Genomic DNA, 16,439 nt, shown 5'->3' on the forward strand with positions numbered 1-16,439 from the left:
ATGTGAGAGAACCAATAGCCAAAATACATTTTAATTTATTCAATTAAATCCAGTCCACTTGATAAAATACAAGCTTATTATATTACCAATTTGTTTAAACCTGGGTCTTTTTTTTAAGAAATACAGTCAAATAAGAAGTGATAATAGACAATTTCCTTTTTACTTTTTTTTTTCCTTGCTGTTAATAAAGTCCAGGATTGAAATGAACCTAAATTGTTTGAACAAAACTGTTAAAAACATTATAAAGAGATTAAACAAGCAGATTGAATTCTTAGAAACACCTAACATGCAAAACTTGTTTTAGCACAGTTTGAATGCTTCAAATGAATTTCCTGAAAAATGAATTTCCTGAAAAATTATTTTGGCAAGCACTGGGATTACTGCAGATTTCTCCAAGGATGAGTGTGGGACGAGCCATCCCTTGTCCCAGCCAAATGCAGCTTCCTGCAGGTGCTCCCTGTTCTGGTGTTGTGTTGGGTCCCACTATGGTGAACAGGGATGGCACCTTTAAATTCTCACATAATGCAGTGAGAAGATGCTGTCTGCATGTATTGCAATTACAATTTACATGCCAACAGCTCAAAAATTGTTCTTATGGGAATTATCAGCAATGCATTCATTTTAGCAGAATCCCTGAAGTTCATTAAATTTGTCTTAGACTTCAGCTAGTAAGAAGGTTAAGAAAAACTCCTCCTGTGTAAAAGTCTGTTTTATTACAGATGAATGAGTATCTGATCACTGTTCAAGTCTGAGGATAGTTTCCCTTGTTCTGGACAACACACATGTGTTGCAAACACAAAGTAAAAGTTTTTCTATTTCTTGTTCCAAAATAATTAGTAAATCCATTAAATAAGCAGTAGACTAATTATATTGCATAAGTATCGAAATAGAAATTGTAAAGTCTCGATGAACAAAGGCTAAAAAAAAGGTTCCTTAAAACACATGTACCTCAGCAAAAGTTAATGCACAGCAGTCTAAAAAAATCAGCTTCAGAACAATGACACTTGGAACGGCCTATCTTAAAAATGACAGATGGCTTACATTCTAGATTACATCTCTCTTTAAGAAGAATATCTAAGTAACATTCACTGGTGGTTGTTCCTAGCATTAGCATTACCAATATACAGGCGATAATTTAGGAATTTCAAGGCAATATTTTCCACCTTGCATATGCAAAGAGTTAACATTTAATAAAAGTATAAGCATATCCTTTTCATTAAAGGATCACAAATTGCTTTAGGTAAAATCCATGTACAATATTTACAGTCGCCCTAACAGCTATACAAGTTATGTAAGTCTCTTAGATGCTCTGGAGAGTACTGGTGGGTGCCTGGCTGTATCCATGCACTCCTCTCCACACCAGTCTGGTGCACTGCTGTCAGGGCTGTCTCCTGGAGTTCAGTCCTCTCTTGCTCCTGCATCAGCTCCCCAGTTTTGGAACTATCCAGCTTCCCAGCCTTAAAGGCCCAGGACATTGCATGTGCCAGATTTATTTTAGAGTTCAATGACATTGGCTTCCTCCAGCTTCTAAAACAACTTTGGAAGTTCAGACCAGCCCCTTTGAAGCTGTGCTTTCTGGTGATGCCATTTGAGGTCCTACTCCCAAAGCCCCCAAGAAGCTCAGAAGTCAGCCAGACTACTCCCTCTCTTTCAGTGGCCTACTTAGAGGGTGTTGCTAAATAAAACTGGTTTGGGTTTTAATTATCCATCCTGCCTGCAACCATTTTCCCTCCTACCCTGTGTATTTCTGAGTAGGGCTGTTGCCTGCAATCCTGCCTTTGCTGCCCAGAGTCAATCTCCTAATGTGACGCCAGCTGGCATAGTAATGAACCTGCTCCTGTGAAAAACTAGGTCACTCCTTGCAGCGTGTTCTGCCAGCCCTGAACCAAGCGCTTTGCGGTTTGTCGTGTTAACAGAAAGTGTGTGTGCATGTCATTAATCACTGGAGCTGCTTTCGATAACACCGGCTCTTTGATCTTAACACTCCTCATGAAAATTGCATAGTGGTACATCTTAACAGAAACTCCAGGTTTAGGCTGCCTGGGTGTGAGGAGGGTCCAGGTTCACACGTTGAGGATCCGTGATGGCGCCTGGAAAACAGCAGAAGGGTTGGGGGAGAACCTGGTCTTCACCTCTGGGATCTAGTGGGGTAAGGAAGGGAGAAAAGCACATTAGTGTGACACAGGATACAACTGTCAAGAGAGTTTGAGGGGCCTGGAGTGTTGTGAGGATCTATCTGCTCTCCCTGTAACCCCCACCTAGGTGTTAGCCCGTGGCTGGGCATCAGTGAGATTGCTCTTGCTGTACAGGGTGATTCAAGGGCACGTGTGATGCTGGCAAACACTCTACAAGCATCACAACAAATTCACTGCTGGCTGGGTGCTGGATTGAAGTGAGAGGAATTAGAGTGGTGTGTGTCTGGTCCTTAAGCTTTTGGAGAATGCCATCCAGGCTCCATCAAAATGTTCCACTGCAATGCTTTATGGGGCCACAGTCCATGTCTGCTGTGAAGAGAGGTGCAGACCTGGAGGACCCAAAGGAGACAAACTGGTTACTGGAGATGCCAGGCTGTTAAACTGCAAGGACTTGGATAAGAATGTAAACTTCTCACGCCTGGAGGAAAGGCAGAGATAACAATGGTTGCTTTCTCTGATGTCTGTGGAATCAGAATTTCATGCAATATGTAGCCCCTGTAGTTGTACTGAAGCATGAAGGACACCTGGAAACTTCTGTCATCCCTAATGCTGAAAACTCAAAGGATTTTATATAGGACTGGCTGTAGATGTGCATCCAGCCCAGGACTCAGGGTGAATCTGGCCATAAAACATGAAAGGGTTGAAAGCTCTGCTGGGTATGCTGATGGCACCATCCAAGCAGAGAAAGAGGTGCAAAACTACAGGCAAAGAGAGTATAGGGAAACAGGGAAAGCTATTGATCTCTGGTTGATGTTGTTTCATTGTTCTGATTTTTCCATTCCTCTGGGGATGCATCTGACACACTAAGGAACAAGTGCAATGTCACAAACAACATATGCACAGCTCAGGTGGCTGGGGAGAACCAGCAGCCTGAGTCCTACATGTTGGCTGTCAGGACACACCAGAAATCTGATTCCCATGTCTGGCAAAGCCAAGGGCTTCAGGTGAGAAGGAAAATCCTAACAGCCAGGTGTGAACCAGGGAGAATCTGACTTCTCTTTGGACTGGTGGCTTCTTGGCACCATCTTCATTCCTGACTACACCTTTGCCATGCTGTCTGTTAGAGAGACTGTGATGGTGCCCTGGGGCTCCAGGACCCCATCTTTGCTTGCATGGTTCAGAGAGCAGTGGCCTTGGTAGCATGTGTTTGTGTCTAGGATTCTAGTCTTTGCTTTCCCTTCCTCAAGAACTGGGATAGGGACCTTCAGGGGTTTATCTAGGACCCCCTTCTTTGCATCCTCTCTGACAAATTGGAAAACAATGTATTTTTACTCCCTAGGGTCAGAATGCAAAATTAAATTAACAAGGGTCAAATACAAGGTTAAAGGGTTAAATGCAAGGTGTATCCTCATCACTGCACCTCAGTAAACAGCCCAGACTATTCAGAGCAAGGAGGAAGTTTTGGTGAGGTTTGCAAATTCTGTTTTGCCTGAGGTCACTGTCCCACTTTCAGCAGAGCTGGCTATACCCATCATGAGCCTTGTGCAGCAGTGTGCCAGCAATCCTCTGCGGAGGAGGCACTTGACTGTCTGCTGATTAAACACTTCTTCCTTGTCTCCTCCAAGGCAAAGATTTACTTTTCACATGTGGCCCTGGAGTAGCTGCTGTTACCTCTGCTGGCACAGTGCACTGTGGCTGGGGAGAGTTCAGCCCCAGCCCTAGCTCTGCATTCTGAGTCATTCAGTGCAGCCTGTGAACAATTCCTGTGGTTGGCTGGGAGGTGCTGTTCTCTTTGGTGGTCTAATGCAAAAAGCAGCTAAAACAGAGCCTTGTCAGTGACACTTCCCTTTCTTCTAGGGATGGGGAGTGTGAGGGGCCCTGTCAGGGAAAATGCTGAGCACAGAGTGTTTCCTCATGGGATTTTCAACAGCACCTGTATTTCACAACAAGAAAGTTATCCTTGCTGGTATAGAGAAACTCACAGAAAAAAATGTAGAAACTCACAGGAAAATCCCAAGGAAGTCTCAGAGCTGTGCAGCTTGTGTGTTCATCATAGCCATGTCCTCCTTGGCATTTATAGTGGGGGCAGCTTCTGCCCACACCAGCAAGGGGGAGTTTTGTGCTGTCTGGGCAGGTGCTGTTCCTTAGGCAGTGAGCTGGATTCCCAGGCAAACACCTGTGCCCAGAGGCCAAATCTCACTCTGCAACCCTAGTGCTAGGCCCCACTGACTGCTGCAAGTTAGTGCAGGAGGTGTTAATGGCACCTTACACACAGAGAGGTGATGACACACACCTTGTACATATGGTATCCAACTGAGGGAATCGTAAATCTTGAACTTCCTTCCAGTTTAAAATCTTTGTCTTGGGTTGAATTATGATCAGTTACAGTGTGACATTGTCTAGCATGCCTTTCTGAAGGCAAGGGATGGCCACATTACCTAATGGGCAGAGACAAAACAGCTGTCTACAAGGATGTGGCTTTATCCTACATGCACCACAGCAATCAAATATGAGGAGTTCCAGATGTGCACTTTGGGCATTATTCACATTGACTTTAGGGTTTTTAAAAATGGCTAATTACCTTAAAGTCTGCCTTGTAGCTTGTCTCTTGAACAAAATGGTCTTCTGGGATAATGAAACCTTGTTTTGACTTTATAGGCTTGGATGGTTTTGCTCCAGTCCATGGGCGATACTCTTGTCTGAAATGAGATTGTCAAGACAGAAGAACTCGTAAAAGACAACATTATCCCAGGGTACTTCTGCTCAGAGGGTTACAAAGCCAGAAGGCAAGGTGGGATGCAAGCAGCTTGCGAGGCTGACCTTGTCTGAGGCATACCGAGAGTAAAAGAACTGAGCCTAGCAGCCTGTCTCTCTCAGAAAGGCCAGACTGAAAGATGGAACAGGGCACACACTGGGCTAACTGGATTCCCTGACTTAACTCTTTTTTTTTTCATACAAAATGTGCTCTTTCCTGGAGGTCATTGATGCTTCCCTCCTGGATAAGAAGTCAGGGTTACCTTTTGCATGCTAGCCCACAGACCACTTACAACATAAAACACTGTCTGGCACATTGGCCACTTACATTTTAAGACACCTTGGTCTGATGTGTGGCCCTCGCATAGGCCAAGAGCCTGCTGATGTTCCCATACTTGGCTGTGGCTCTCAGCAGCAGGAGTGTTTGCCAGTGTGTGCTGTGCTGCACAGCTGTGGCAGCTCAGCCTGAAATGCATCCAAACTGAGACACCGTCTCAGCTGGCAGATGCTTACGCTGATGATTTTCCTTCAGATGGGGGGAAGTGCTTTAAATCTGCATGAGGATGTCTGAGAAGGCATTGCTGCTCCAAGAATAAGTCAGCCAAGGGTCATCTGAGAAATGCACAGAGACTGCACTGAGAAAGGGGCAGCACCAAAGAACAGCATTGCAGGATCTGCTTAGTTCAGCTGCCAGCTCCCTTCTGCAGCTTTCCCTCTGCTTCTCTGCACCCCTTGTCACAAACAGGCCTCACTAGTGCCCCTGCCATCAGGACTTCCTGGATGCTGCAGTAGCAGCCAGCTGAGCTGTCTTGCTGCTCAGAGGAAGACAGAAGTCTGCTCTGTTTGTGTGTGTATCTCTGGCAACAAATTCAGGCAGCTTCTGTAGCAAAAGGAGAGGTGACTAACCCAGATGTGACAATCTTATTTTCATACCCTGGCATGGTTCAATAACTGCATTTTACTATCTGCTTATATACAGGATCAAGGGGTAAGACTGAGACTTGTTTTAATGTGTCAAGCTTATCTTTGATCACAGCCTTTCTGAGTTTCATTTTCCCAAGCATGCTATTTGCTGTATTTATAATAGCTGCAAATTCCTCTTTTAAATCTCTAACTCAAAGTGCATAAGTGTTATTTTAGAATGCACAGTTTGGATTTGATCCTTTTAGTATATTATGGATAATGTCCTATGGAAGAACCTCCTGCTGTTGGAAAGCAAAGCCAGGCCCCTGTCAGGGCTGTTTGTGTTGCATTGCAAATCTTGTTTATAATCAATCATTTTGTTCTTGCTGTCCTGAGCTGCCACCTTCTGCCTTCTCTGCAGCACGCTGTTCGGGCCTGCTCAGGCAGCAGGTGAGTGCCCACACAGCATCCCTGCTGCTGGTGGTGGCATTCCTGCTCCCTTCCTGTAACCCCTCAGGATAAGGCAGCACTTTTGAAGAAAGGTGATTTGGGCCAAGCAATGTCCCAAGAAGGCAACCTTCAGCAGGGAATCCCAGATGTGAATGAAATCAGAGCTAAATCTGACCTCTGTCCTGCTACACAGCCAGAGAGAGGACACAGCTATGGGGCAAAATACCAGCAAAATGGTTCAAAACCATCAGTTACATCCCCACAGTTTCTAGGAACTGGAACCTGCTGCTCCACATAAAGCCCAATTTCCTCAGGAATGCCGGTGGCATTGATTCCTAACCATTCATCCTTGTGCTGCCTGGTCTCCCCGCTGCAATGGAGTGTGTCTCCAGCTTTCAATGAATGACTCTGCTGCCTGCCTGTGCAGCCAACTCTGTCTCAATGCTTTATAGCAGATCATTTGCTGATTTGGCAGGCCCCCAAGCACAGTCCTTTTGGATCACAAGACCCTCATTTTGGCTGGAAGTCAAACCATTCTCCTCTCAGCCTGGATAGTCAAAACTATTTTTGAGACACCTACATGCACTGAGGAAATGCTCCCCACAGAATCAGAAACATAAGGGCAGATACAGTCATGGCCCACACCACAGCAGCATTTCTGGTTTGGAACTGGGATTTTGTTCTGGGGGAACCCAGAACTCTGAGCCAAAAGCGAAGGGTAGAGCAAAACAGTGACAACTTATCTTGACTCCTTTTGGGAGCTGAGGTACTTAACACAAGAAAGGAATGTTATAATCTTTGGTCAAGAAAGTGCAGCTAACTAAATTTGCTCTGCTTCTAAGCTTGCAGGACACGTATTCCCATCTCCAGCTGCATAGCCAAGAGTCAGAAAGAACACGAGCCCAAATATCAGTCTGGTGACTTGACTAGAAATCAGTCTTGGAGTCATCAGTGGAGTCAATCTGATCAAAGCCTGGGGAAGAGGAATGACCTGTTTTTAATGTTACTTAGTTTAAGATGTCAAGTGACAAGATTAGTGACTGTCTTCCCCTTTGTACCCTGTGTAGTGTGACATCCAGCTGCTGCTGGTGGTGGTGAATATGTAAGACTGACTGTTGCTGCTGGAGACCATGATCTTCATCCTTCCTGCTGCACCCCTCTCCTCCCCCCTTGTGCCTAGACAGCAGCAGTTGTCAGGTTACTTTGGGACTGCAAGGACCTGCAGTGGAGGGAAGGTAGCCTCCAGGCCCAGAACTCAGTGACCAGGCTCTCCTGAGGTTTTCTTTTGTCCTCCACTCTTGCAACCTAGAGGTGAGATTTTTGATCTTCATAAATAGAAATGACCTGGTGGTACCTGAAGTACTAAACCATTGGGGTTGTGAAAGAGAAAGACCTCCTGAGTAGCACACAGGTTTTAAAACAGTAGTGATCAAAAGGGAAGGGCTGGTTTTTATGTACTGCTGTTTCTTTACCTCTAACTCACTCTAGGAATAATTAAGAAGCAGCTTTTTGCCAGTGGGTTGCCCCAGCGCTTTGATCATATAAATCACTGCTTTTTCAACTCTTTCTTTGCTCTTTCTCAAAATCTGTTAATAGAGATTGAGAAAAGGCATTTCATTTGTAATGTGTGGGGATGTGTCTGCAGGGGAAGGTCTGAATCAGTGCAGTGTGGAGAGGCAGGCTTGTGGCCTGCTGGGACAGTTTAACCCCTGTGGTGGTGAAAGATGGAGCAAGTGGGAGTACAAATAATGTACAGGCTAGAAACAAAGAAAAACCAGCACTGGACTGTTAATTACCAGGGTGTTGTGATGAAGCCCAGCATTGATGAGAGCTGTTTCACTGAGCTGCTGTTTATGAGCCACCTCCCCCCTGGCTGGGCAGGACTGCCTGTACCAGGCTGTCAAGCAGCTGAGACAGGGGGCCAGGCAGGGGAGATGGCCCCACCATCATTCATCAGCATGGCCTTGCAGACTTCAGGGCATGATCTGGGAATGATGCATTTGGGATTGGTCCTTCTGTTCTTTCCAACCACAGTGGCTCCTGCTGCTGCAGCTCGAGCTGCTGGATGCTGTGAGCTACACGATGACCAGCTATGTGCTGCCTCCAGCTCTTTCCCTATTCCGTGTGCCCTACTAATGTTTTCAGCTTTGCAGAGAAAGCTGTCTGCAAAATCCTTTTTATTTCACTGACCTAGTGAAAATCTAGCCTAGAAAGCTTTTTAAATTCACCAAGGTGAGGGCACTTCTGTTAGGCACAGGGAGGCAGACAGTGGGAATCCCAACAGTGCTGTTTGCAGTGCTGGGGCTGCTGTTTCCATACAGATTTATCTTCAGCATTGATAGTCATGGAGCACCAACGCCAGAGCAGTTGTCATTTTAGTACCTCATCTTTATGTCACAGTTTGCTTCCCATGATTAATTATCAGTGGTGGTTCTGAGCCACTGCATAACATTTCTTATTAAAGAATTGGAGAAAAAGGCTCATTCTGTATAGCTGACCATAACTCAGAGCTATGCTGCCTGTGTTCATTCTTCTCCCCTCTTCCTTCTCATACCCAGCAGACCAGTGACAATTAAACAGCATCATGAACATTCTTCCAAATTGCCTTTTAGAAGGAAACTTGTGTGTACAGCTTGGGCTGTTATTTTCTTTTGAAAGTACAAACTACTCTAGATGTCCTCTGGGCAAGTCAGACTGGTGCAGGAAAGGCTTTGGCTGAAGGTGTGGGGTGTGAAATGTCTCCCTGTTTGCAACATAGCTCTTCACAGAGTACTGTCAGGGCCATTCTGGTTTGCCCAGGCAGAGATGGGTGGCCAGCAGTGCTCTCCCAAGGGACAGGCTAAGTCCACTTGTTGGCAAAGACCTCCACAGGTCAGGGAGGGTGCTATGATGTCTCCTGGCAAATGGAGGATTGCAAATGTTACAAGTCATGGTCACAGTGAGAGCTCTGCATGACAGAGTCAGGAGCCCTCCTGGATAATGGAGCCATTGAACTCCTTCTCTGAGCTGTGTCAGACACTGGTGGGGAGCCCTTCCAACCCTCAGACACAGAGGCAGATTGTGCCCATTCTCCTATCCAGCCAAAGAGCCCAGCATAAGGATAGAAAGGGGGGAAAGGCTGAAGAAGGGGTAAAAACAGAGGGTAGAGAAAAGACATAGCAGAAAGACAGACCAGCACACAGGAATTACAGAGGAGGAAAGCAGAAACCACTTGGATATCTCCTGTCTCAACTCTCACCTCCAGTAAGGTCAGGCAGTACCTGGAGCTGTTCATAAGTTACAAGAAGGAAGCAACAGCAAAAGACTTGAATGAAAGTAGAAGACAAAAACCCTAAGACTCAAACTGTTATCTTAGGGTGTTTTAGGGAGTTGCTTTGCTCACAGGCAGATGCTCAAGGAAGGAGCACTTACATTGGTGTGACAGGACAGGCAGCTGCTTCTCCTTTATCAGAACTATGTGACTGGGGATGTGTGGGTAGGTCTGAGGGTCTTGACTTCTGCCATCCATCCATTTTCCCTTCTTTCACTCTAACATAAGTCCAAATGGATTTAAGTGGAGGAAATTCCTCCTACTTTAAGGAACATCTTTGAATCCCACATTTCAGTTCTACAGTTTGCACAGTTCTATAGTTTGCACAACAGACACCCTCTCTATTCCCAGCCCCACTGTGTCTCTCCTCACACACCTCTGTGCCCCTCCAAGCCCTCTCTGCCCCAGCCAGGCTATGCAGTGCACAGTGGCACTCTCTGGATCCATCCCAATGCCTGCACCAAGCAAGCTTCTTAAATAGCATAAAAATCAGGGGCTTGAGTATTAATTTCCCCAAGCAGCGAGATACTTAAGAATGTAAAGATAACTGTAAGCCTTGATTATAAAAGATTTACTGCTATTATTAAGGATAAGCATGCCTTTAAAGATCTTGCTGGATCAAGGATGGAGCTCCTCATACACAGTACTATTAACCCTGCAGGCTCAGGTGCCTGCTCTGATCCCATACATTGCTGAACACAAGCTCAGGTATTTTCACTGTTTTCTGCACAGCAAAATAATAAGATGCTTTTCAGAATGAAGGAGTCACCACAGCTCACTTTGCTTTTCTGCACAAGCACTATTTGAAGGCAGATGAATGTTCAGACAGCCAAGTAACACACTGTGAGTGCATCCATAGCTATGGGGGAAAGCCTTCACTCTGTGGTATCCCTCCTGGTCAGGGATGTCTGCTTCATGGTCACGGAATGGCATGTGCTGAGTATTTGTACAAGAGGATGAGGTATCTTCCGCCTGCTATCCCCAAAAATCATGAGCAATGGCACAACAGACACCTTTCCTCTTAATTATTCCAGCTCTTTATGAGGTTTCTTTTCATCAGAACAACATGGCTCACTGTGGGTGAGCAGAGGAAACTCTCCTGATCTCAAGGCCCCAGTTTGGTGTTATTCACTGCTGTGCTTCCCAGGTGCAAACAAGCTGAGCGCTCTTGACTCTCACACCTGCTCAAAATACCTGTCACAGAAACCCCAGCTGCAGAGACAGGGCTCTGCTCAGGGCCTGCATTGTATGTGTGTGCAGAAATTTGCAGTCATCTCCCAGTTCCCCAAGTGCCAACACAAGTAAAGATGATGGGTGGGGGAAAAGAGGCAAAACAACTGCTCACAGCTGTGGTGCAACATATTCACTTACACACCTCGAAGTGTTTTCCAAAAGCTGGCAGGTTACTGAAGGGAGAACTGATGTCTGTAGTGATTTATAGTGTAGCTGAGCCTTGAACAGGGTTCTCCTCCCAGCAGTACTGGCCCTGACAGAGAGGCTGTGCCTTCTAACAAGGTAAGAAGATGACATCCAGAGAACAGAGCCAGGTGAGGATACCTGCTGACAGCACCAGCTTCTCTCATTCTCTGTTAAGGGAGCTAAGTAAAGCACTTCTCTATTTCTAGACTGTCTGCTAAATGCAATCAAGACCTAGTACTACAATTAATTGTGTGCAAAGCCAAAAGTACACAGCACCTGCAATTTACTGCTGAAGGGAGAAGTCACTTCCGTGACGCCAAAGGACAAACCCTTGGGAAGGTGCAGAGAGGCCACTCAGCACTTTCTTCTGCCTCCTCCAGCATCAGTAAGGTGTAATCTACTGCAACCCTCTGCAGCAGTCCCCAGGATCTTTTCACAGTTGGAGCACATCCCATTTTAGGCTTTCAAGTGCAGCTTGTATTGATTTGCCTTAACCTGTGTGCCTGAGCTCCCACAATGCAGTCCCATTGGGTTTGACTTAATTTAGAACCTGCAAAACTCCAACCAAAATTCAGGGACTGAAGGGAGAGAGAAGCTACCCAAAGATCTGGGGACACAGGGCAATAGGGCAGGGAAGTTGTAGGGAATTTGTAGGGCAGGCAGTTGTGCTGTCCTTCCACCTTTTATTCTGTTATTATTTCAAAATACAAAAAATCCTCACTTCTCAGGATTACAGGTATTGCTCCAACACCCCCTCCACCTTCATCTTTACTCTGGCCATAGACAGATTCCTCCAGTCTCAATCACTGATCCCAGAGGTTTATTTTGTTCTGAGAAATGCCAGGTCATGCTGACCAGCTTCACTATGTACAGACAGATTTGTGTGCAGCTGTGTTTCCTTCTGAGCTTAGCAGAATGCAGAATGAAGTCTCACAGGAGCATTGCCCTGATACACAAAAGCACAGCAAATGGTGCTGAATGTTACAGGGGACTCAACACTACACTTGGGTGCTTCACAGAAACAAACACAATAGGCTGCCAGAGTCAAAATTCCTGAATTAAAAAAAAACCAAACAAACTACAAAGCCTAAAGAAATCCCAATACCTTACAGAGTGAAGCAAGAAAACCAGAATTGCAATTAAAAGCATGGAGTGGACCACGTATCAATGCCAACTCTTCTGCATTGTCTTGGTCAAGACAGACTTGATTTGCCTTTCCCACTAAGCAAGCTCAGGCAGCTGCTGAGACCTGGCAGTCACAAAGTACAGGTGGAGGTTCCTGACCAGCAGTGCCCACACTGCAGGAGCCAATCCTCCAGGAAAGTCTCAGTGTGTGCCTGACCCAGCTGTGCACAGAACCTGCTGGAGCACAAAGGACTCCAGTGACCCATTTCTTGGGGGAGTGGACACAGCTCCTCATGCAGACAAGCCAGTCCTCAGGGCTGCCCCACCTCCTCACTGGGCTGACCCACAGGGAGGGCTGATACTCCTGCAAGCAGAAAAGAGGGAATATCCCGAATATTCTCCCTAGCAAGGCAGTGAGACTGTCTCACAAAAAACATGTGCTGTCATACCTTTGCTTCTCTCTACCATCTGCTGCAGTGGTCCCTGCCTGCATGTCTCTGTAGGACACTCTTCCTTTTTCCAACTGCCCCAAAGACATCATGGAGTTCACCAACCTCCTCCTCAGGACACAATGGGCCTTAGTAAGAGAAAGCCCTTGCTCTGCCTCTACCACAGGTGATCTTGCCTTCCCTGCTGCCCTCACACTTCTGGGGGAGTACAGTCTACAAGAAGTCAGGAGATCCCTGTTGCCAGAGCACCGGGGCTGTGTATGGCCACCAAGGGACAGTCTAATAAACAAGGAGGGTGTTTATGGTCTTTGATACAGAGGCAGATGAAGAATATCAATCCTTAATGGTGCTGGTCAGCTACTACCTGAATATTGGACAAATGCTTGCAGACTGCAGCGCTGCCTTTGGAAAATAAGGTAAGAGGAGAGGAGTGAACTGTGGTGGTTTTCATGGAAATGTCCTTGTGGGTTGAGAGTGCTCAGCTTACCAAAGGCGGATGTGCTGTGATCAGCCCTTCCCTGCTTCAGACTGCAGGAGTGCCATCACTGAAGCTACCAAATACAAACCCAGTACCCAATAATGAGTGTAACTCTACCAAGTACATGCTCAGTCTCTTTTAAAAAAAAATCTAAATGAAAATATACTCTTGGAGCCTGTGAAGCTATGGCGACTTTTTCTCCTGCTGCTTGTTGTGATGCCTGTGTGCTCAGTGGTACAGTGACTTACATGTGATGTTGTACCAGGTGACAATCTAAAGAAACTATGGGAATTACTGGAATAAGGCAAAAGTGGTTTGATTTACATAGTTCTGTCTGCACAAGTTGTTTACTGTGCCTTCAAACAGCCTAAAGGTTTTATATGGGAACTTTCTTCTGGTCTGGCTGTCCTGGCTTGTGCCTCCATCCTTGTCATTAATGGCTCCTTCTTTCAGCTGTGAGTAGTTCCTCAACTACCTTGAAGTCTTACTTTCTGTAGAATTTGTTTTGGTTTGCATGGTGGTCTGTTGCCCCAGCCAGTACTTTGTCCTGTGATCTGTAGACTTCTTGTTCTTTGATGACAGTAGTTGAGAGCCTTTGTAAGAACAGACAAGTCAGAGGGAAGGAAGGTGAGAGAAGTGACTCTGAGCACTTGAACAGCTATAGGAAAGTGTGGCTCTAATGCAGGCTGATGCAGCCTTCCCCTAGAGTCAGGCTGAAAAGGCAGGGGAGGCTTCAACAAAGAGGTGGAGATGGATGTGTTTCTGAAAGATGAATCTTGCTAGTCTTGTTCTACACAGGTTTCTCTGAAGTAATTCCTTGCTGGTTTGAAATTTAAAAGTGCTTTACCTCAAAACCAATAATTACTCTCTGTGATTGTCCTGTGAGATGTGGCAAAGGAGAAAATAGCACATAAATTCAAGCACTGCAGTTATCCTTTCAGAGTCTGCATGTTAACTGCACATAGCTGCCTGTGCAGGAGGAGTGGGATAAGCAATGCTGCTGTGCAGGCTGGTAATCCTCCCCGAGGCACCCAGTTTGTCTTAAAAGCACTGTGATAAATAATCTAATGAATTGCAGGGATGAAATTTCCCCTAGGTAGATAATAATATGCAATAAGTGCCTAAATATTTGTGAATCAGTTAGAATAAAAATAATTACTCTATTAGTATACCTCATAGGTATATTAAAACCTGCCAAACATCATTATGAGGGAGCATGTGGTAACAACATGAAACTGATACAATATTCAACAGCAGCACTGTAGGAGCTGAAATCCCTCTCCTTCCATGGAGGATGTCAGTAAGAACAGAAGTTGGGTTTAGGTGCATTCCACCGAACTGCTTGTTCCCAAAAATAAGCATCTGTAATCTTTCATACTGTTCAGAGGGAAAGGAAGACATCAATAAGATAAATCCCTTAATTTTTAAAGGCTCTGAGACAAGCGGTTTGTGACAATTTTTTCCATTGCCCATTAGATGACATAGGGGATATATCCTGCAAAATGTCTTCTTGTCTGACTAATCTTTTAAGGCTGTAATTTGGCTTGCCTTGAATGTCGCATTCCAGGAGTTTTAAAGGGAAAACGATGAGGGCACTAAGGGATGTGGCTCTTGGGCACGGACGGGACTCGGGCAGCTGTCGGAGGTGCCGTGTCTGCCGGCAGCGGGTGGGTGAAGCGCTGCTGCGCCAGGGACAGCATCATGGATCCCTCCCCGGGAGCTCTCTCCTCTCCCGGACCGCGGGGCGCGCACCGAGGCCGGCTCCGCTGCCCCGGTACGCACAGGAGCCGCCGGGGCCACGCACCCGCCCGGGGCATAAGAGACGCTTTTAAGGACAGCATTTCCAAAAGCAAAGGCGGCTTCGGCGAGAGGCTGAGCCCGCCGGCGAGCCGGCAGCCCCCGTACCCCTCCCCTCGGTGGCGGCTCCCCCTCGCCGCGGCCGCCCGCCGGCATCCCCGCCCCGCGCTGCGGAGGAGCGTCCCCCGCCCGCGGCAGGAGCAACCCCGGCTCGGGGCGGAGCGGGGGACTGGCCGGGCCCGGTTACCTGTAGGAGGTGGTGTGGCCGCCGTCCGCCTGCGAGCGCGGCCGGAGCTGCTCGGGGCCGTCGATCGCCGGTCTCCCGCCGCTGCCGGGCAGGGCGCAGGCGGCGCGTCCCGGGGCGGGCTGGGGGGCGGCCCCGTCCCTCCCGCCGCCGCCGCCGCCGCCGCTACTGGCGCTGACCCAGGGGAAGTCGTCCCTCCTCGGGAGGGGCCACGCTCTGAAGTCCCGCCGGTACTGGGTCTCTGCCGCGAAGGGCTCTTCGGCGGCGGCCGCCCGGCTCTTCCTGCGGCCGCTCGGCTTCCCGGCGGCGGGGTCCCGAGGGCGGCGCACCGGGGCGGGCGGGCGAGCGCTGCCCCGCGGAGGGGGCCCGCCGCGCTGGGGCGGCCCGTCCTCCTGCTCCTCGATGTCCGAGTAGTTGTGGATGGTGAGCGGCACGGAGAGGTCGGACTTGTCCAGCTGGCTCCAGAAGCGGGCCAAGCAGCACACCCGGCTGATGCAGGGCCAGGCCATGGCCGCGGCCGCAGCCCCCGCCTCGCCCGCAGCGGCGCCCGCGGCTCCGGCGCCCGCAGCCGGCCGCGCTCCCGGCTTCAGCCCTCATCGGCGGCAGCCCCTCCTCCCGCCGCCCCCTTCCCCGGTAACGACACCCCCTCGCCGGGATTACGGCCCGCACACGTGACCCGGCTGCCGGCGGGAGCCCCGTGCAGCTGCGGGGGCTGGCGGCGGTGCGGAGCGTGGGGAGCGCGGCCGGCACCGGACCCCGCCGGGCTCCGTCCCCCGGCTGCCTCCCGGGGGAACCGGCTCTGCCCGTGCTGCTTCGGGTCCCGGTGGCTGTCGGTGCTTTAGGAGCCGCTCTTTAGGTGCCCGGGAGCGCCGTAGCGCGTCCAGTGACGGCACCGGCCAGGCGAGGAGCGCTGCTCCGCGCTAGCTGGGTGGTACTGCTCAGCTGTACCTTCGAGGCAGCCCTAAACGCTCAGGATTAGAGAAAGCGTTTGTATGCGAAACCTGGCGCTTATTTTATAAGTGATCTCGGTGAAAAACAGCAGCATTGCGATGTTGGTTTCCAAGAGCTTCGTGCAAATCCTCACCTCTCATAATCCCCCTCCATTTACATTAAGAGTTTAACCAATTCACTTTTAAAATACTAACTGTTGACCAAAATCCAAGCATCTAGTATATATCTCAATATACGACCTACATCCTTTACTGTTCGCTGGAGAGGGCAAATTACAGCTTTCCTTTTACACATTCAGGTTCAAAACCAAACAGCCCTGGCACAAACCATTGAAACTGACAGAATTACATCAGGAATAAAGTCAGGCTTTTGAAATTTGACATTTTATGGCCAGTAGCCACTTATTACATAATGCTCCTCCACA

The 16,439-nt window shown here is 48.1% G+C and overlaps 1 protein-coding gene across 1 annotated transcript; it reads right to left on the minus strand.

Annotated features, from left to right (window-relative positions):
- Positions 1-15: 15 nt before the first annotated feature.
- On the minus strand, positions 16-15,886 carry MAP6D1 (MAP6 domain containing 1). The gene is made up of 3 exons (XM_036389067.2): positions 15,068-15,886; positions 4,717-4,834; positions 16-2,141 (listed from the first exon to the last, which is right to left on the minus strand). Exons 1-3 carry the CDS (start codon positions 15,571-15,573, stop codon positions 2,064-2,066), a joined length of 702 nt encoding a protein of 233 aa, XP_036244960.1. The 5' UTR covers positions 15,574-15,886; the 3' UTR covers positions 16-2,063.
- Positions 15,887-16,439: the final 553 nt, after the last annotated feature.

The sequence above is a fragment of the Molothrus ater genome, chromosome 10, assembly GCF_012460135.2.
Source record: "Molothrus ater isolate BHLD 08-10-18 breed brown headed cowbird chromosome 10, BPBGC_Mater_1.1, whole genome shotgun sequence".
Lineage (NCBI taxonomy): Eukaryota > Metazoa > Chordata > Aves > Passeriformes > Icteridae > Molothrus > Molothrus ater.